The following is a 21,904-nucleotide window of genomic DNA, read 5'->3' as shown; positions in this document are numbered from 1 at the left end:
TGAATGGATGCTTGGCTGGATTGAGCAAACTTATCAATTTTTGCATCCATTTTCTTCATCATAGTGTCCTGGCTAGCCATGTATTGCATGAACATCTCCTCCAATTGAGGCTTCTTCTCCTGAACAGGAAGTTGAGACTGTTGTGGTGCAGGTGGCTGCTGGAAAGGTCTGTATTGCTGATGCTGGAATCCTAATGGTCCTTGTTGCTGAAATCCCGGTGGTCCCATTGGTCTTGCATTACCTTGATCTCTCCATGAGAAGTCAAGATGGTTTCGCCAACCTGGATTATAGGTATGGGAAAATGGATCACTCTTTGGTTGTTGCCTACCCATGTTGGATCCCATGTAATTAGCTTCCTCATAAGATGGTTGTGATGACTCTGCATTCATACAAACAGAAGAATTATGACCATATGTATTGCAATAAGAACAAAATTCTCTATTCGAACTATCACGAGTCATCAATAAGTTCATCTGTTTAGTCAATTCAGCCACTTGTGTTGTCAACTCAGATTGTGTGCTAATTTCATGCACAGCAGTTCTTCGACCTCTCACTGCTTTTTGTCGAGAATTACTAGCTAAGCTCTCATAAATAGCTTCTAATTCATCACTATTTTTATCACCTGTGTATCCACCTGCAGTAGTATCTACAAGAGACTGACAATTAGGAGTTAAACCATCATAAAAGAATTGTGTCAACAATAACAATGGGAATTGATGGTGTGGACATTGTGTCAAAAGCAATTTAAAACGATCCCATGCTTCATGAAATAATTCACCCTCTCTTTGAGTGAAAGTGCATATCCTACTCCTATAGTCCATTGTCTTTTGAGATGAATAATATTTAAACATGAAAGCATTGTAAACATCATCCCAAGTTCTTAAAGAACCCTCTGGTAAATTTAACAACCACTGCCTAGCATCTCCCCTCATGCAATATGGAAAACATTTCATTCTAAGCTCTTCTTCAGATAAATTATTTAAAGGTAAAGTTTGTACCGTACTATAGAGCTCTCGCATGAAAACCAAAGCATCTTCACTTCCCAACCCGTTAAAGGTAGGGAGCATATTCAGATGGAAAGTCTTGAGTTCATAATTCCTAGTTGCATCAGATAATTGAATGCAAGAAGGGTTAATAGCTATTACCGGTCTTTGGATGTCACGAAGACGTGGTTGAGCTACTTGATTTTGAGGAAGTGGAACTATTGGTGGTACGGGGTCATCCAATTGACCCACTCTATTATTTTCAGCCATTTCAAGCCGCCTTCGTACCCTGTTTTTTCTGCAAGTACGCTCAATTTCAAGATCAATCGGAAATAACTCAGTATTTTTATGCCTCAGTGATCGCCTTAAGTTCATAAACAAACAAAATAAAAATAGAAAAACAAAAATTAAATAAAAATAAAAAATAAAAATAAAATAATAACGGACCTAACAACTAAAATAAATTTGAAAAGAAAAACTTAAAGAAAACAATTTAATAAAGTGTCCCCGGCAACGGCGCCAAAAACTTGATTGCTATAATCTGCAAGCGCACAGAGTCAATCACAGTATAAATTCCTGGAGTATTCCAGGGTCGATCCCACGAAGAACACTATCAACTGTTATCTTTTATAATCAAATTGTTGATAAGGAAAATCTCAAATAAATATAATTTATGTGATTGAAAATAATATTTATGAACTTAATGAAAAGAAAATTCCAATTGAGAAAAGATTAGGGATTTGGGGTTCACCTATTAGACAATTGACTAACTCTCTTAAGTATTGATTCTTATTATTATAGTGATGATTGCTTCAAATATATCCTAATACTCCGTCGAGCTACTAGGTTGTATCCAATTAACTGTGATCATCCGTCGATATCTCATCAACATTAATTAAACCCATTAAGCAACAATCAAATATCACCACAAATACCTAAAGCTATGTCTAGTTTAGGTCAATTGTGTTTATCTTATGAGTTCTAGGTTCATAATTCACCTGTCAGTTCTTCTTATGAACCCTAATATTAGAATTATGCAGTGGCCAATCACACAATTCACAATTAAAATACATAAAATAAATATAATCAAATCCAATTATTAAATTGAAATTGGAAGAATTAATCCATGAAAAATAGTCAATTAATCTAATTTAGGCTAATCCAAATCCCTAATTAAAGTTCTAGCTAATCATCATAATTAAATGTAAGGGAAGTTCAAGGAATAACATTCTGGAAATTCAAACAAGAAATAAAATAGGAATGAAGGAAAATAATTCAAGCCTAAGAAGATGATAGCTGAAGCTCCGTTGCCTACGTATGTCGCCCCGTCGCCCAGACCTTGCTCTCTTCTTCCGTCTTTTTTCCTCCTTATCTTTCTCTTGTTTTGCCGTACCTCCCTTTCGTAAGTGTTCTGCCGAACTCCCCAATAAAAACCAAAGCCAACCTTAATCTCTATCTTTTTTCAATGCTGCGCAAATCCCTAAAAGAAAAGAAAACAAAACTAATATAAAATAAAGTAAAGTTAAAGTAAAACACTTATTATTATTATTATTATTATTATTATTATTATTATTATTATTATTATTATTATTATTATTATTATTATTATTATTATTATTATTATTATTATTATTACTATTATTATTACTATTATTATTACTATTATTATTACTATTATTATTACTATTATTATTACTATTATTATTACTATTACCTAATAACATAACTTAATTAAACTTAATTATTAAAATACTTATTTAAAATTTAAGATATAAAACTACCAAATAAATTTTGTCTTATTGTTAAAATAAAACTCTTATTTATATTAATAGAAATGCAACATTAGACTACTATTTATTAAAACACATCTAAACTAGTCTAAACTAGTAACATATAACTAAATATAATATTTATAATATAATTAACCCTAAAACTTAATTTATTTATGCAACTCACTAACTAAAATTAGTCTAAATAATGCCTAGAAATTACACTTATCAAATATCTCTCTACCTAAGGTTTGTAATTCAAGCTAACCTAGCAAGACTCTTTCATTTCATTCACCCTTCAAGCTAGAATTTGAGCATCCAAGTCTTGCAAGATTTTTCTCCCAAGATTCCTACTTTCTTCATCTCCCAAGATCCTTGAACTTGGCCTTGTCGTTGAAAATCCCCGAAGGGATATTTTGGAGTACAGGTGGTACTCACGGGCGGAACGACGGGCAGAGGCCTACCCGCTGCCCCACCCACGACGTACATGGCCTCGTGGGTATATGTACCCGCGGGCGGAACCACGGGGGGAGGTCCACCCGTGGCCCCACCCGCGGGATACGTTGGTGGTTGATGTCGGGGATTTGTTCCCCGTGATTCTTTCTTCTCGGTATTGTGTTTAGACCTCCCGTTGTTGTTTTAATGGGCTATTTGTGAGTCTTCTTGATGTTTCGTATGTCTAGAACAGTGTGTTAGGAATCCATGTAGGATTTGGTGTCTTGAATCGTGGTAAGGGTCCAACTTTATGATTCGTTGGGCTAATGGGAGTCTTGAACGTTCTTTGGAACTAATTTTGGTTTACCCGTTTGATAAGAATGCTAGTTTGATGTTGATATGCTAGTATGTGTGGTTTGTTCCTTCGTATTGAGATTGCCAACTTGTATTGACAATCATTTGGTGTTGGATTGGAATCCTTTGTTGTTGAGTATGGTCTCATGTCTTTATTGTGATCTCTTGATTGATTCCTGTGATATGACCATATGTAAATCGTTGTACCCTTTGTTGATGCTTGATTGAGACTATTGTTGAGTCTTAGTCTTCTTGGTAATGATGATGACCTTGTGTGACTATGATTGAGATTGGTGGTTTGTTACTTAAGCTTTGCTCACGAGATTGGCTGTTTTGTGATATGATATTTAATGCTACCCTCGTGTACTGAGAGATCGGTGGTGAATAGGAGTGTCGGCGGGGGGGGGGGGGGGGGGGGGGGGGAGGGGGGGCGATGGTTCCCGGAGGCAAAAGGTTGGACTCAGAAGTACAGGGTGGCACTAGGAGGTAATGGTTGGAACCGAAATAAGGCCGGGGATAGCCATAAGGTTGGAACAGGGCATAAGGTTGGAACTATAATACTTGTGAATTCTTTGCTTATGACCATCTCTTGATGTATTCTACTTTGTGATCAGTAGGATGCATCCTGAGTCGTGTAGTCTACGATGTTTGTGGTTTTGTTGATGTCGTGAGGGTTAAGGTCCTCGGATCTTTTGAGAGTGATTGATGAGTCTTTGGTGTTGACTTCTCTCTTTGATTTTAAAATGATATATATTGTATTCCCGTTCCAAATGGTTTTGATTATATCTATGTATATATGTTATTTAACGCGTATTGATGGGTTACCAGCAATATTCGCTGACCGGGTGCTATCCCTTGATTCTACAGGTTTTGAGTAGATGCTGAGAGCTCTAGATGTGGATCGCTAGATAGATTAGCTACCATGTTTCGACGTTACCTTTTGTTGGCCTGTGTGCCTAGTTAGCGGCCTGTGTGCTTAGACATTTACTGTTTTGTTGACTTGTTAGTTTTCCCGCCTGTGCACATATGTTTGAGATAGGTGTGACATAACACTTACCGATTTTATATAGCTTCCACTTGCTTTATGTCTTGATGATTAGAGGTTTTCCTTTGAATTTTAAGTTTTAAAAATGTGGTAAAAATCGGGAGTGTTACAGTTGGTATCAGAGCCTGGGTTTGAGCTTAGGATGTTAAGAGTTGGACTTTAAGAACCTAAGTTGAGCTTAGGTTAGTGCTTGTGAGTTGAGACTTTAAGTTGCTTAGTGAAGCCTTTAAATGTTTAAGTACCTAAGTATAGGATCATTAGGATGCGCGGTGAGGTTGTGAGTTCTCTTATCGTTTTCTGTTGTGCTTCTTGTGCCTTGTTTTCCTTTTAGCTTTGGTTTTCTCTAGTTAAGGCACCAGGTAAGGGTGCGGGCCCTATGCTTCCTCCCGTTATCGTGCTATTTTTGTAGAAGTCAAGGATGGCCCCATCGAGACGTTGTGCAAGGTCTTCGGAAGCGGCCACCAGCGAACAGCTAGCTCAAATCCTCCATCAACTGACGCAGATCACCCAGACGCTGAGCAGCGCCCTCCTCAACGACAACCACCCTCCTCGGAATGGGAATCGAGACGTAGTACGCCAAGTCTCGAGTCCCTGCCCCCTGGTCTTTGCCAGTGAAGAAGATCCCACGGTGCTGGACGAGTGGATCCGGATGTTTGACAAGATCTTCGAAGTTGTGGTTTGCCGGAGGATCGCCAAGTAGAGTTGGCTACGTTCTACCTTAGGCAAGAAGCGGACTTGTGGTGGATGCCTGAAATGCCAGCTTGTAGAAAATATCTGAGTTTAGTTGGGAAAACCTGAAGGTTAAGTTACGTGAGCGGTTCTATCCTGCTCATGTCAAGGAGGCCTACCTTTGTGCAGCCGACCCCTACCGAGCACAACAAGTTCAGAAAGGAATCCGGGAGAACCTTAAGAGTAAGCTTGAAGGAAGTGTTGCACCTGTGGTTAGGAGTTTGATGGCTACTGGTGCTGAATCAACAAGAAGCCTTCAAAGAGATGACTCTAAGATAGGTAAGACTCCCTAGCCAATCTGGAACAACAAAGCTAAGGGAAGGCGTTCCGTTTGCAAGAAGTGTGGAAGTGGCAACCCCGACGTGGACTGTCTTGGGAAACTGGTAGAGTGCTTTGCTTGTGACAAGAAGGGTCACCGATCCTTTGAGTGCAGGACTAAGAGGAAGACTTCAGCGAACACAAAACTAGTTGGTAGTAAGCCTCGAAGAGGAAGCAACAATGGACTAAGTGGAAGTAGCATCCAGGACCTGGGTACGAAGTCGAGACCTCGGCGAAGCAAGATCTACAGTCGTGAGTCAGATACAAGTGGGAACTGATGAAGTAAGTTCTTGTACCCTTTTGTTGCACCTCCCTTTGTCTTTGTGCCTTTCCTGGCGTGTTAGCTTCGGGCGTTAGCTTGTTCGAGAGTCACCCTTGACCCTCTTTAATCTTTCCTTTCCCTTGGACAAATCCAATCACCCTTTTTGCCAAGTAATCCATTTCTTCCGGACCTTGTTCTTGTTTTCTGTCCAAACCATCTTGTGCAAGGCGGCAGTGACTTCACCTAATGAAGGAATCTGGCAAGGTCTAAGAGATAAGTCGCGACAGAGTCAAAGTTGAGAACCTTCAGTTCGTGTATGGGCACGTGAAGGGTCCTGCGGCACCATCAAATGTGTAAACGTGATTTATCGTAATAGATTGAATACTGATATGATTGATGTGAAATAGTCTTGTGACCTTAGGGTGCATGCTAGAGTCTTTATGTGTGTAATTAATTATATTGAATGTGCCTACCTTTGCTTGATTAAGTGTATCCTCGGTTTTGAATTAGAGTTTCATAAGTATATATGTATTCCGGCTTCAAAATGATTTTACATATATATATATCTACCTATATTGTATTTAACGTGTTGGAGTGGGTTACCAGCATTATTCGCTGAACAGATATATTTGGCTTTTAGGCACAAATGAGTAGCTCCGGAGCGCGCTAGTCGGAGCCGTGGACTTAGCTAGTTTAGTTCTTTTATCAGCCTGCGTGCCATGAAGATGTACTAGACATTGATTTGAGGATTTCTGTTGTTTGAATGGTTTAGCCTGTGCATCTGAGTTCTCCAGCTCAGATGTGGCATAGCACCCCAACGATTATGTTTAGTTATGCTATGTTTGGGATTTAACGATAGAATTGCCTTTATTTCGTAAGCATTAAAAGTTTTAAAATTTAGGGGTGTTACAGTTGGTATCAGAGCTTAAGTTTGACCCTAGGATAAGACTCCTAAGACGAGACTTTAGGACATTAAGCTTGAAACTTTAGGTATTTAGGTACATAGGATTCAGAAAACTTAGGACACGCGGTGAGATTGTGGGTTTACCTATCATTACATGCCTAACTCCCCCTCACTCTATCCTGTGCTTAATTTAAGATTCCCCCTACACTTATCGCATCAGGGTAAGGATGCATCCCACTAACTTACCATTACAATAAATATTGGCCCTGTAAACCGTCAGGATGGCACCAACAAAAAAATCAGTCAAAGACACCGGAACTCTCCGAACACGAATCCTTGATCCAGAATCTACAGCAACTGGCCCAAGTCGCCGAATCACTAAGCAACACTATCCTCTATGACAATAACAAACCACCACCACCGCCAAGCGAAAACTCAGAAATCAACCGCCAAATCTCGAAACATCAACCACCCATCTTCTCAGGGGATGAAGACCCCACAATTCTTGAGGAATGGATCCGAACCTTCGACAAAATCTTCGAAGCAGTAAAAGGCCCGAAGAGGCGCCGTGTAGAAATAACCTCCTTCTACCTCGAACACGAAGCCGATCTTTTGGTGGGTCCACGAGGGACCTGCCTGTAGGCAAGAATAGGAGTTCAACTAGGAGTCCCTGAAGGTACGACTACGGGAACGATTTTGCCCCGCTCACATAAGGGCGGCCATGTACGAAGAATTCCTCTATCTAAAACAAGGGATGGCCACGGTCATGGAATATCACAAACAATTTCTCAAGCTAGCTCGTTTCACGCCCGAACTAGTACCTACAAAATCAACCAAGATAGAGAAATTTGTGGCAGGCCTCAACTTCGAAAGCCGAAAGGCCCTAATCATACACAAACCAAAGACACACAAGGAAGCCTATACTAAAGCAGCCGAACTCCAACAAATACCATACAGTCCACTAGAGACACACGATGGACACAAAAGGAAAGTGGGGGAGAATCACGCAACCCCACTACGGAAATCGAAGATTGCCACGGCCACCCCGCCCCAAGAAGCAAAAGCGCAAGTCCCCAAGGGGAAAATGGGGATCACCCAGGGAAGGATCGTTGCCATGAGTAGAGCCCGAATCGGGGACAGCGACATAGTCACCGAGACCCTCCTCGTGCACGCCCTCCCTACCGTCGTACTATTTGATTCAGGAGCCACCAATTCATTCATAGCAACCGAGTTCGCCACACAACTCCGCTTAACCACCAACACGAGAGTGCAACTACAAGTCAAGGTAGCATCAGGCGAAGTAATGAGGAGTGATCGCATGTACGAAAACATAATGATTACCATCGGAGGAATAGAGTTCCCTAGCAATCTAATACAGTTCAAACTAGACGGAATACAAGTGATCTTGGGTTTGGACTGGTTAGGAAAATTCAGGGCACAGATCCAGTGCGGCGAACAAAAAGTGGTCCTGAGAGAGCCAAACGGCAAACGGGTGTCCTACCGCGAGTCCCCCAGGAATTCAAAAGTCAAACTAGTAAACATGATGAAAATGAGGAAGTACCTAACAAAAGGACACGAAGCCTTCCTACGCTCGGTCAAGGATCTCGATGCCAAGATAGTCGAGCCTCGGACAATCCCGGTGGTAGACGAGTTCGCAGACGTTTTCCCAAATGAAATCCCCGAGGTACCTCCACCCAGGGACATGGAATTCACCATAGACTTGGTGCCCGGAGCCGCCCTTATCTCAAAACCACCCTTTAGGTTGGCACCAAAAGAAATGAAGGAACTGAAAACACAGCTTCAAGACTTGTTAGATAAAGGATACATACGCCCCAGCACCTCGCAGTGGGGGGCACCGGTACTGTTCGTCAAAAAGAAGGATGGAAGCATGCGACTGTGCATTGACTACATGGAACTAAATCAAGTTACTATATATAAAGAATAAGTATCCCCTTCCCCGAATAGACGATTTGTTCGACCAACTCAACGGAGCAGGAGTGTTCTCAAAGATTGATTTAAGATCCGGATACCACCAAATAAAAGTGGCCGACCCAGATATCCCAAAGACAGCCTTTCGGACCCGCTACGGCCACTATGAGTTAACAGTAATGCCCTTCGGGCTAACCAATGCACCCTCAGTATTCATGGACCTCATGAATCGGGTATTCCGGCCCCACCTAGATGACTTCATAATTGTGTTTATTGACGACATCCTGGTCTACTCACAAGACAAGGAAGAACACGAGAAACACCTCCGCACAACCTTGCAAACCTTGAGGGAAAACCAGCTATACGCCAAACTCTCCAAATGCGAATTCTGGAAGGACATCGTGGCATTCCTAGGACACGTGATAACCAAGGAGGGGATCAAGGTGGACCCAACCAAGATCCACGCAGTCAAGGAATGGCCCACACCCAAGGCAATTTCGGAGGTCAGGAGTTTCCTTGGATCGGCCGGCTATTATTGGAGGTTTGTACCCGATTTCACCAGAATAGCCCAACCCCTAACCAGACTCATGAAGAAAGAGATCCCCTTTCGGTGGGACGACAATTGCACATTGGCTTTTTAGGAGCAAAAAGAAAGGCTGACCACAGCCCCCGTGCTAGCACTACCCTCAGGGGTAGAGGGATTTGATGTTTTCAGCGACGCCTCTAAAAAGGGACTGGGGTGCGTGCTAATGCAAAATGGCAAGGTAATAGCATACGCATCCAGACAACTCAAAACCCACGAAGGAAACTACCCCACGCACGACCTGGAGCTAGCCACCATTATATTCGCCCTAAAAATCTGGAGACATTATCTATATGGAGTACAATGCAAGATCTACACGGACCATAAAAGTCTGAAATACATCTTCACTCAGAAGGACCTGAACATGCGGTAGCGACGATGGTTGGAACTCATAAAAGATTATGACTTGGATATTCAGTACCACGAGGGAAAAGCTAACGTGGTAGCAGACACACTAAGTCAAAAAACTAGCCACTCCCTCAACACCACGTGGGTCCTGTCAGACGAACTATGTAAAGAATTTCAAAGGTTAAATTTGGAAATAGTAGAGCAAGGACGACCAAATTCAGAAATTCGCCTATTTAATCTTAGGATCATACCTACACTACTCGAGGAAATCAAAGTCGGACAGCAACAGGATCCTGAGTTAGATAGAATGCGACTCGACCTGGCCAGGGGAAAGGACGGGCCATTCAAAATATCTAATGATGGCAGCCTCCACTATAAGGGAAGATGGTGCGTACCTACAACACACCCCCACCTAAAACAACAAATCCTAGAGGAAGGGCACAGTTCACCGTATTCCGTGCATCCCGGAAGCGATAAACTATACCAAGATGTGAAGAAGTTGTTTTGGTGGCCGAACATGAAAAAGGAAGTCGCAGTCTTCGTAAGCAAATGCATGAACTGCCAAAGAGTAAAAGCCAAACAATGTAAGCCCAAGGGACTCGTGCAACACCTCGAAATACCCCAAGGGAAGTGAGATTCCATATCTATGGACTTCGTAGGAGGTTTACCCACAAAACCAACAGGGAAAGACAAAATCCGGGTAATAGTAGACCAACTAACCAAGACAGCACGGTTCATTGCCATGAAAGAAACCTGGACGATGACACAACTAGCCAGGGCCTACCTAAGCCGGGTGGTGAAATACCACGGAATTCCCCGAAACATTGTTTCCGATAGGGATCCCAGGTTCCTCTCGCAATTCTGGACATCCCTACAAAACTTGAGCACCGCCTTCCACCCCACTATCGACGGCCAGACCGAGAGGACAATTGAAACTCTCGAAGACATGCTAAGACCCTGCATGTTAGACTTCCAGGGGACATGGGAAGAATACCTAGACCTTATCGAATTCTCTTACAACAACAGCTATCACTCAAGCATCCGCATGGCTTCCTACGAGGCACTATAAGGTCAAAAATGTAGAACACCCATATGTTGGGAAGTCATGGTCAACCCAGTAACTTCGGGGCCACAATACCTACAGGGCACATAATAAAAATCAAACGCATATAAGAAAGAATGAAGACTGCCCAGGACCGCCAGAAGTCCTACGCCGACCTGGGAAGGAAACATGCCGAATTCTCCACAGGAGAGAAGGTTTGGCTAAAAATCTCACCCACTCGGGGGGGTGATGAGGTTCGAAAAGAAAGGGAAGCTCAGTCCCCGATTCATTGGTCCCTACGAAATCTTAAAGAGAATCGGGAACCTGGACTACCGCCTCGCCTTACCCGCCGAGCTAGAACGAGTGCACAATGTGTTCCACGTATCACAACTAAAGAAGTATGTGCACGATACAAGTCACGTATTGCAACCCGATGCAGTAAGCCTGGACGACGCACTAACTTACGAGGAGAAACCAGTAAGGATCCTGGACACCAAGACAAGGGTCACTCGCCAAAAGACCATAGAAATAGTGAAAATCCTCTGGTCCAACCACGGGACTGAAGAGGCAACATGGGAACTTAAAGACGCCATGAGGGAACATTACCTCGAGCTTTTCACACAAGGTAACCAAGACGAACTCTTAGGATGAGGAAGGATGGTCGACCTTGGCAAATCTAAGCTTCGGGGACGAAGCTTTCCATTGGGGGGGGGGGAGGGTGTAACACCCCGTGTTACGGCCCCTAATCCAGACTAATTATTTAATTACTTGCCATTAAAAGAGGTTTAAATCCCTTAATTAATTAAGAAGGGGTCCACCATGGATCATGGACCCTTATTCGTAAACCAAAACCTCAGTCCTATAAGGAATAGAATAAGTGAATCCCTACCTTTCAGACCTTAGTTAGGACTCATTAATATATATAAGGACCTCGAAGGCACCTAGAAATCCCACCACAATAGATTCCACCACACATGACTTCCCAAGAATTTCCGTATCACCAAACGTAGGAGAAATCACGAAGAAGAGATCTTAGAGAAAGAACCTTAGTAGCCAAGGATTCTAATTAAGGCTAAGAGGTAACCCATGTCTCAAAAAAACTTATTTTCCTTGCTATAATATTCTTCATTGGCTCCTTCGATATGTGATTCTGTGCTTGCGTCTCGATAAGGCTTTGCCTGAAATTGATATGGTGTTTATGAGATAATCTTGATGTTTTTGAGATAATCTTGATGTTTATGAGATGATCTTGATGTTTATGTGTTAATCTTGATGCTTATGTGATAATCTTGATGTTCTTGATTCTAAGATAAATTATATAAACAATCTTGTGTTTTAATTATGACTAGAGCCCTAGGGTTATAACATGGATTTCGTATTGTGTTATTGTTGGTGTGTTTGAGTGGGATTTTCATGTTCGGGAGTTGAGTATTTGGCATGTTTACGAGTCATGTTAAAATATATTTGCTGTGGTTCTTGGTTTTAATCCATTACTTGATTACGTGGTGTCGACGTTTGTGTTTAAATGTGTCTGGACATGGTTTCAGGTTCCACTAGAGGTCCCGGGACCAATTTATTACATAGAAGACAGTGGGGGTGTAGACACAGAAAATTTGAACTCGACAAATGGACCGATAAATGGTTATTGGACCGACATCGGAATCGATTATTGGGCCAATTTAATTAATTGGATCATATAAATTAATTTGATCAGTCCAATTGAATTTGATTTGGGCTATTGAATTAATTAATTAATTGGCCCAAGCCCATCTCATATTTGAATTTAAATTATAATTTAAATATAATATTAATTTTATTATATTTGAATTAGATATAATTTAGTTTGAATTTGAATTCGATTATACGATAATGAACCTGGACTTGATTCTAGGCAAGGTTCATTTTCTAGAATAATTAATTAATTAAATGGGGAGTTTGTTGAGGAATGTTGGTTAGACTCTTACTATAAATAGAGCCTTCATTTTCATTCCAAAACACACTTGAAAGCTTGAAGAATTTGAAGGCTTAGAGCTTGAGGGCATTGAACAACTTAAGGAGTTGAGAGCATTTGAAGAACGCTTGAAGGCGTGGAGGCATCTTTTGAATATTTTGCAGGTACTTTGGAGCTTTGCAGAATTGATTGTCTCGGAGATCTTGAAGCCTTTTGAATGCATTTGAGGACCTTCAGGCGGCTTGAGTCCATTGCATGTGTTTTTGAAATTTTGCAGGATTGATTACTTCTAAATTCTTGACGCTCGTTGTTGGAAGTCACGCCAATTAAATTCCGGAAGCCACGCCAATTAAATCCCGGAGGCACGCGCCAATTAAATCCCGGAGGCTACGCTATTTGAATCCCGGAGGCACTTCAATAGATAACGTCAGTGAAGAATCAGAGGACTAGACAGAGATTTTGTACCTGCATTGAATTATACACACGCTGTACACGGAATTTTGTGAATATATACAAAGTTTGCTTTTTTGTGTTTACAGATTTTGGCACACCTAGTGGGACAACTCTGCCTCTCATCTCTTCACTGTTGATTCGCGGGCTCTATACGGAAGGAATCCAAAAATGGCATCGAGAAATCCCTCCTCCAAGATGACCTACGCTCAAACTACCCGCTCCAAGGCATCATCCGTGACCAGTTCCGGTGACAGCCAAAACGTGGAAGGAGCAATGACTCGGAGCCGAGTGAGGAACCTGGGCGTGCAGCTGCACGGGGCCCAGGACATCGCTCGCCATATCGTTCGAAGGATTGACAGAAGCTCCACCATGCCACGCAAGCTATACGTAACAAAGGGTCATCCACTACAATGGAGGTTGTTGCCAACAACAATCCTACAAGTGAAGGAGCTCCCAGCAACAAGAGCCCGGTGAGCCCTACTTCCCCGAATAATACTCCAAGCAGTGGAAGCTCATCACAGTCATCACTTCCGCAGAGAACCTCACCGGAATGGAATCATATATACACGATCATGCCCGCCATGACAACGAACGCGGCCTTGGTGGAGGAACAACTAGCCAACATCGCCAAGGCTCTTGAGGGGATAACTACGTTCATTCATAACCAAGAAACGAGAATCAATGAGCTCAGTGAAAAGGTTGAAAGCGAGCGAAACGGCGAAACAAGTCGAGCTTCTGGGAAGCAGCCTCAAACTCAAGAAGATGAGATTGATGTCGAGTCACCGCGTCATCAAAGTAGGCCAAGAATGGAAGAGACGATCTCTCGTCCACCACCGGCCGAGAAAAGTATTCCAATTTCTGAGGGCATGATACATGTCGAGCAGTTGAACGACTACATCATGGGAGCAATTAAAGGGAAGCTCGAGGGAACACAATCTTCATATACTTACACTAAGCCATACACACAGAGAATTGAAGAAATGAAAATGCCGCTAGGCTATCAACCTCCCAAGTTCCAGCAGTTTGATGGAAAAGGTAACCCGAGGCAGCACATCGCCCACTTCATTGAAACTTGTAATGATGCAGGAACATATGGAGACCTCCTTGTCAAGCAGTTCGTCCGCTCTCTAAAAGGTACTGCCTTTGATTGGTACACCGACCTGGAGCATGGTTGCATTGATAGCTGGAATGATATGGAGCGCGAGTTTTTGACCCGCTTTTATAGCACAAGGAGGACTGTCAGCTTCTTGGAACTCACCACTACTCACCAATGGAAGGGTGAGCGGGCAGGCGCTTACATCGAAAGATGGAGGGAGTTATGTCTTAACTGTAAAGAGAGGATATCACAAAGCTCCGCAATTGAAATGTGCATCCAAGGGATGCACTTCGAGCTCTCTTATATCTTGCAGGGAATCAAGCCTAGAACATTTGAAGAACTATCCAGTCGTGCTCACGACATGGAGTTGAGTATTGAAGCCAATGGAGGGCTCGGCATGTCAAGTATCCCTAGCTCATCTAAGGTACCTGTAAAACAAGAATTCAAGAAAGGGGGCAAGCCCTTCCCGAAGCAAGAAAAGAAGGAGGCCATGAACGTGAGAGCATCGCCAATGCGGGTTTTCGCTAAAATGACTGAAAATCCAAGGCCGAGGTCATTTTCCCGCCCATCTCGGGGTACTAGAATCATTGAAGAGATGCAGCAAAAACAATATCCATTCCTGGATTCTGATGTTTCACCCATGTTTGATGAGTTGTTTAAACTCAAGTTAATTGAATTACCGGAGATGAAGCGTCCCGAAGAAGCTTCTAAGGTGGACGACCCCAACTATTGCAAGTATCATCGTCTCCTCGGACATCCAATTGAAAAATGTTTTGTCTTTAAAGATAAGGTGATGGGGCTTGCTCGTGATGGAAAGATTGAGCTGGCTGATGCAACTGCCTGCACCAACCAAATTTCATACGGAAGGTTCGCTCCGTTGGTTGTAGAGAGTGATGAAGAAGATGGGGGCAAGCAATACAAACGCCCGCTTCCATTCATTGTGAAACATGCTACTAGGCAACCGCCAGAGTCACCACAGGCTAATCCGGTATGCGAGAAGGATTGGGTAGTTGTTACCCGCAAAAAGCAAAGGAACGATGCTGGACACGTTAGATCTTTGAAGAGAATAACAAAGCGATGGGTTGAGAGAAACCCAGCAAGGGACCCCGCCTATGACACAAAGACGAAAGGACGTCCCGGCGAGCCTCGACCACCAGTCGCCTTGGCTCAATACATGCCGAAGGCGCTTCCTCCGCATGGTACAAATATTCCTAGAACCCGCTTGAATATTAAAGGGAGACATGTTGAAGAGGGGGAATGTTCATTCCCCGTGAATGAAGGAGGTGACGAGGTTCAAGTCCACAAAGCCGCGTCTTATACCGCCGAGATAACTTTCAAAGATGAGGATCTATTGCTTGGTGGTACACCACATAATCGTCCGTTGTTCGTTGAAGGGTATGCCCGCGAGCAAAAGATTAAAAGGATTTTGATTGATCAAGGGTCGGCGGTGAACATTCTGTCACTCCGAGCTATGAAAGAACTTGGCATCTCCACCGATGAGCTCTCTCAAAGCCGCTTAATGATTCAAGGGTTTAATCAAGGCGGACAAAGAGCACTCGGTACCATCAGACTCGACCTCAGGATCGGAACACTAAACTCGAGTACACTATGTTATGTGATAGATGCAAGGACGTCTTACAACATGCTGCTGGGCCGGCCTTGGATACATGAGAATGGAGTAGTTCCCTCGTCCTGGCACCAATGCCTCATGTTTGAAAAAGGCGGGGTGATAGAAAAAGTAGTCGCTGACGAAACCCCCTTCATCGAAGCAGAATCATACTTTGCGGATGCAAAGTTTTACTTGAAGAAACAAGTTGTAGAGGAGGCTGAGCAAAGCAATGTTGACACGCCTCTTGATCCAAAGTGGAAAGGCAAGCAGGTTGTAGACCAAGCTCATTGCGACAAGGAACTTGTGTTCCCACTTGTAAGGATTGAAACATTAAAAGCAGCTCCAGTTAAACCACTTAAAGATGAAGTTCAAGTTGAGACAAGTCAAACAGTGCCCGCTAAGCGCACTGGCGGCTTCAACCCTAATGCTTATAAACTTCTCTTCAAAGCTGGATATAATCCCAAAGAGCCAGAGAAGCTGGGGAAACTCATCCCAGAAGCTGGTGGGAAAGGCAAGTCAAATCAGCAGGAACCGCATGAACGGAAAGGGTTGGGTTATGTTCCCCCTAAACCAGTGCGAATATTCATAAACAGAGCCACAAGTAATTGCATCACTTCTACAGATGAGGAAAAAAGTGACAAGAAGCAGTCTGTTTTTGATAGAATCGGAGATGTAGAGTCACGACAATCAGTCTTCCGTAGACTTGGGCCGAATCCCAAACCGGCTAAAAGAAAATCAGTACATGACAGAATCGGGCCTATTCAGAGTTCAAAAGAGCAGACCAACCCTCCTACCGAAATAGAACCCTCAAAAAGGCTCAGGAGTGCCGTCCCGTCTCGCATGAGAAGAGAAGTTAATATCCATGTCTCGTGTGGTGAAGTGTTAAAAATCCAACCAAGAACCATTGTACACACCCAAGTGCAAGGAAGGAATCAAGAAAACATTGATTCAAGTTGTGAGGCAACACCAAGTCAAGATGAGATGGCATCGTCATTTCATATAACATTATACGACGAGACTCCAATCGAGGGTGAAGACGCAGAGGATGCGCCTCAAGAGTTAGAAGAAGGGGTACAAGCCGCAGTGGATGAACTAAAAGAGGTGGATCTAGGAACCCCTGAATGTCCTCGACCCATCTTCATTAGTTCACTCCTTTCCAACGAAGATGAAGAAATATATGTCACACTTTTGAAAGAATATATTGATGTATTTGCATGGACATACAAAGAGATGCCAGGGTTGGACCCAAAGGTAGCCGTGCACCGCTTGGCAGTAAAAAAGGGGTGTCGCCCTATTAAGCAAGCTCAACGGCGCTTTCGCCCCGAGCTCATTCCCTCAATCGAAGCAGAAGTCAACAAGCTTATAGAGGCTGGTTTCATTCGCGAAGTTAAATACCCAACTTGGATATCCAGCATTGTGCCTGTGCGCAAGAAGAATGGCCAGATCCGCGTGTGCGTAGACTTTCGAGATCTTAACGTTGCATGCCCGAAAGATGACTTCCCGCTCCCTATCACAGAGTTAATGATAGATGCCGTAACTGGACACGAGATCATGTCATTCATGGACGGCTCATCCGGTTACAATCAAATCCGCATGGCGCCAGAAGATGAGGAGTTTACAGCATTTCGTACACAGTGATGCCCTTTGGTTTGAAAAATGCTGGTGCTACATACCAAAGGGCCATGCAGACTATATTTGACGATATGCTGCATAAAATGGTGGAATGTTACGTAGATGACCTGGTTGTGAAGTCGAAACTTCGCACAGATCACATGATGCATCTAAGACAAGTCTTTGACCGCTTACGGAAGTTTCAGCTCAAAATGAACCCCCTGAAGTGTGCTTTCGGGGTTGCTGCCGGAAAATTCCTTGGGTTTACCGTTCGACATAGGGGCATTGAGATTGAACAAGCAAAGATTGACGCTATAATGAAGATGCCTGAGCCACGGAACCTTCATGAGCTTAAAAGCTTGCAAGGGAAGTTGGCTTATATAAGAAGATTCATATCAAACCTAGCAGGAAGATGTCAGCCCTTTAGCCGATTAATGAGGAAGGGTGTCCCGTTTGTATGGGATGAAGCCTGTAAGAACGCTTTCCAAAACATCAAGTCCTATTTAATGAAGCCGCCCGTGCTGACGGCTCCAATTCCAGGACGCTCGTTGATCCTTTACATCTCCGCCCAAGAAAGCTCTGTGGGTGCTTTACTTGCACAAGAAAATGATAATGGGAAAGAAAATGCCCTTTATTATTTAAGTAGAATGATGACGTCAAATGAGCTCAAATATCTGCCGATTGAGAAGTTGTGTTTGGCTCTTGTATTCGCAATTCGGAAACTCAAGCACTATTTTGAAGCGCATACAATTCGACTAGTTTCCAGGGCAAACCCAGTTAAGTATGTCATGGCAAAAGTTGTTCTTTCCGATCGACTTGCGAGGTGGTATTTATTATTTCAACAGTTTGAGATTACTTATGTACCACAGAAATCCATCAAGGGGCAAGCCTTAGCAGATTTCCTAGCCGATCATCCAATTCCTGCTGAATGGGAGTTGTCCAGTGACCTACCTGATGAGGATGTGCTTGTGGTTGAAGTTTTACCTCCATGGAAGATGTACTTTGATGGAGCGGCACACAAAGAGGGGGCAGGCGCTGGAGTTGTCTTTGTTGCGCCGGAAGGGGAAGTGCTTCCTTATTCATTTACCTTGACGGAACGCTGTTCGAACAATGTTGCCGAGTATCAAGCACTTATTTTGGGACTTGAAATTGCAGCTGATATGAAGCAGCTAAGGGTTAATATATATGGGGACTCCAAGCTGATTGTCAACCAAGTACTTGGGGTTTATGAAGTAAAGAAACCAGAGTTGATTCCATACAACAGTTACGCAAAAATGCTCCTACATTGGCTGGGAGATGCTACAATTGAACACATCCCGAGGAAACAGAATAAGCAAGCCGATGCCCTAGCTGCTTTAGCTTCAACTGTATCACATCCTACAGATGAGGCTCGGTTACGCGTGTGCCAAAAATGGGTGGTCCCTCCAATCTTCGAAGACGATAGCTCTCTTGACGACATTGTTGAACTCCCGACTGCCTCTGTCTATGAGGTAGATAAAGAGGATTGGAGGCAATCATTGATTGACTACCTTGCTGATGGGAAGTTACCTCAAGACCCGCGTAGGAGGGTAGATGTAAGACGTCGGGCTCCTCGCTTCATATATTTCAAGGATGCGTTATATCGGCGCTCGTTTGATGGCGTATTTCTTCGATGTTTAGGTGAGGAGGAAGCTTTACAAGCGATGGAGGAGGCTCACTCTGGAGTGTGCGGTGCTCATCAATCTGGTCCTAAGTTACATTTTCACATCAAAAGGATGGGTTACTACTGGCCTACGATGGTGAAGGATTGCATAGACTATGCGCGTAGATGTCAAGCATGTCAATTCCATGCGAACTTTATCCATCAACCTCCTGAACCGCTACATCCAACGGTAGCATCATGGCCATTTGATGCGTGGGGGCTCGATGTGGTTGGTCCTATTACACCCAAATCATCAGCAGGGCATTCGTATATATTAGCAGCCACCGATTATTTCTCAAAGTGGGCTGAAGCAGTAGCTTTAAAGGAAGTGAAGAAGGAAAATGTTGCAGATTTCATCCGAGTTCACATTATCTATCGTTTTGGCATCCCTCGGTACATCCTCACCGACAACGGGAAACCATTTGATAATAAATTGATGGATAAAATCTGCAAACTTTTTGAGTTCGAGCAAAGAAATTCGTCAGCTTATTATGCAGCTGCAAATGGACTTGCCGAGGCTTTTAATAAAACTCTATGCAATCTACTGAAAAAGGTGGTGTCGAAGTCAAAACGTGATTGGCAAGAGAGGATGGAAGAAGCACTGTGGGCGTACAGAACTACATACCGTACACCAACACAAAGCACTCCATACTCACTGGTATATGGGGTTGAAGCAGTTTTGCCTCTTGAACGCCAAATACCTTCTCTAAGGTTAGCTATCCAAGAAGGTCTTACAGACGAGGATAATGTAAAGTTACGGTTGGCAGAGTTAGAAGCTCTCGACGAGAAGAGGTTGCAGGCTCAACAAAGTTTAGAATGCTATCAAGCTCGAATTTCTAGAGCTTTCAACAAGAGGGTAAGGATTCGCTCATTTCAGGTGGGTGACAAGGTGCTGGCGGTTCGTAGGCCTATCATTATTACAAGGAAAACTGGGCACAAGTTTACTCCAAAATGGGATGGACCTTACGTGGTACAAGAAGCATACTCAGGAGGCGCTTACAAGCTAATTGATGAAAATGGTGTGCGAGTTGGCCCCATTAACGGGAAATTCTTAAAGGTCTATCACCCTTAAGCACACGGGACTAGTTGATGAATGATATCCACCAAAAATGTAGTACGTGGTTAAACTGCTAAAACATCTCGCCTGTCTATGGGTGGGCCCAAGTCATAGACGCTCCTGACCCGCACGAGCTTAAACTGTGTACGGTAAACTCCTGGCCCGCATGAGTTTAAACTGTGAACGGCCCTACCTATTCAAATGGTCCTTTGAACTACGTTTGACTTGATCTCCTTTGCAGGAGTACGTAGGCAGCTTAGAAACACTTCTTCTAAGTTCAGTCATAACTAAAATAAACCCCTTTGTGTCACGTTGTTGAAAACAATGTAGATGTATTGGAGTTTAGTCTCCGTTCATGTTGTAATTAAGAGTAAATTCTCTGGGTATAAAGTGACTCGTTTGGGTGTAGACTTAGTTGTTCCTGTTCACGTTTGTGTTCAAGTTGCTTTCTTCCAAGAACACTCTTCTAGACTTGTAATCGAGAGAATACTTTGCAAGTATTGTTGAAAAAAAAAAAAGAAAATTCAAGTTATATTCAAGCTTTGTTCCCGAGTAAACTCATACAAAGTAGCCGAAATATGAAAACAAGTAAAAAAAATGGAAAATCAAAGAGCTAAGCAAAAAAAAAAATCTAAAGTATTCTAAAGCTCATGAGATCTTCCTTATACGCTTCCAGCTCTTTTTTGATTGAAGTAAGTCTTTCTTCGTCTTCATCCGTCAACGTGGGGCAGTCTCGAATACGGTTAAGTTCCTCCTTAGCGGTGGTTACGGCCTCTTGCGAGGCGTTATGTTGTTCTTGAGCCTTTGTCACACGGTCTTGGAGTTCCGGATCCTTGGCTTTAATCGCTTTCAACTCCTCCTGCGCATCCTTTATCGCTTTCTTCAGGGTGGCTTTTCGATCGGCTGCGTCGCTAAGGGTTTTCTGTTCGGCAAGAAAAAGCGCTTCGGTTTGAGAACACTTCTGTTGAGCTTCTATAAGGACACCTTGCGTTAGAACTAGCTTCGCGGCTTGAGCTTCAACGGGCAGTGCATTCGAGAGCTGCGACCGCGCCTGATCGTAACCTTTGGCTTTATCAAAGAACTCAGCCACTCGTAGCTTCAATGTTGATAGGTCCACACCGTCCCGTCCCATTTCTTGGACTCGTCTTTCAACGCTTCCTTGGTAAGAGGAGATTTTTTTCAGCTGGAACCTCGTTAAGCTTCCTGCAGATACTACTCCAAACTCCTGCAATGAAAGTCGTGTATTGCTATATAAATGACTCCTCGCCCGGGAAGATAGAGGCTTGGGATGGCTCTGGCTGCATCTCCTGAGGAGTTGTGTTTAAGGGCGGCGTTGACTGGTGGGATGCTACCTCGAGGTCAAGGGTATTAGACCGTCTGTCACTTTGTCCCATTGAAGATTGATGATTCGATGACGGTGGCTCGACAGGATCCTGTAAGAAGTAGTGCATGTATGTTAGCAAAGGCCAAAGTTCAACAACATACGAAACGGAAGAATTTTGGGAGATAGCTTAACCTGGCTCAATCGTCTCCCTCTGGGCCGTTTCCAACAGCGATCTTGATCACTACCAGCATCCTCGTCCGAGCTTCGCTGCCTCGCTTGCTCCTCCCTGCTCCTTCGAACGGCATGTCCTGAGGCTTCATCCCGAGGTGACATGTCCTCTTGCCCAGGTGTTGTTTTGTTCCTCGAGGTGGTCAATTGGTCTCTTTGTTCCTCAATTCTTTCCCCCCCAACAGGTACATTT

The 21,904-nt window shown here is 43.4% G+C and overlaps 1 protein-coding gene across 1 annotated transcript; it reads left to right on the top strand.

Annotated features, from left to right (window-relative positions):
- Nucleotides 1-17,855: 17,855 nt before the first annotated feature.
- LOC109160520 lies at nucleotides 17,856-20,174 on the top strand. Its single transcript, XM_019308806.1, has 2 exons — nucleotides 17,856-19,224; nucleotides 19,453-20,174. Exons 1-2 carry the CDS (start codon nucleotides 17,856-17,858, stop codon nucleotides 20,172-20,174), a joined length of 2,091 nt encoding a protein of 696 aa, XP_019164351.1.
- The last annotated feature ends 1,730 nt before the right edge of the window (nucleotides 20,175-21,904 follow it).

This window comes from Ipomoea nil, unplaced genomic scaffold, assembly GCF_001879475.1.
Source record: "Ipomoea nil cultivar Tokyo-kokei standard unplaced genomic scaffold, Asagao_1.1 scaffold2848, whole genome shotgun sequence".
NCBI lineage: Eukaryota > Viridiplantae > Streptophyta > Magnoliopsida > Solanales > Convolvulaceae > Ipomoea > Ipomoea nil.
Note: the sequence above shows the minus strand (reverse complement) of the source record. Positions and strands in the feature narration are given on the sequence as shown.

What these genes read in the sequence shown, in the direction of transcription:
- LOC109160520 (XM_019308806.1), top strand. Translation starts at nt 17,856, where the DNA reads ATGAGGAAGGGTGTCCCGTTTGTATGGGATGAAGCCTGTAAGAACGCT. An exon ending in GGATTGCATAGACTATGCGC is followed by an intron (nt 19,225 to 19,452) that starts GTAGATGTCAAG and finishes AAAATGTTGCAG; the next exon opens with ATTTCATCCGAGTTCACATT.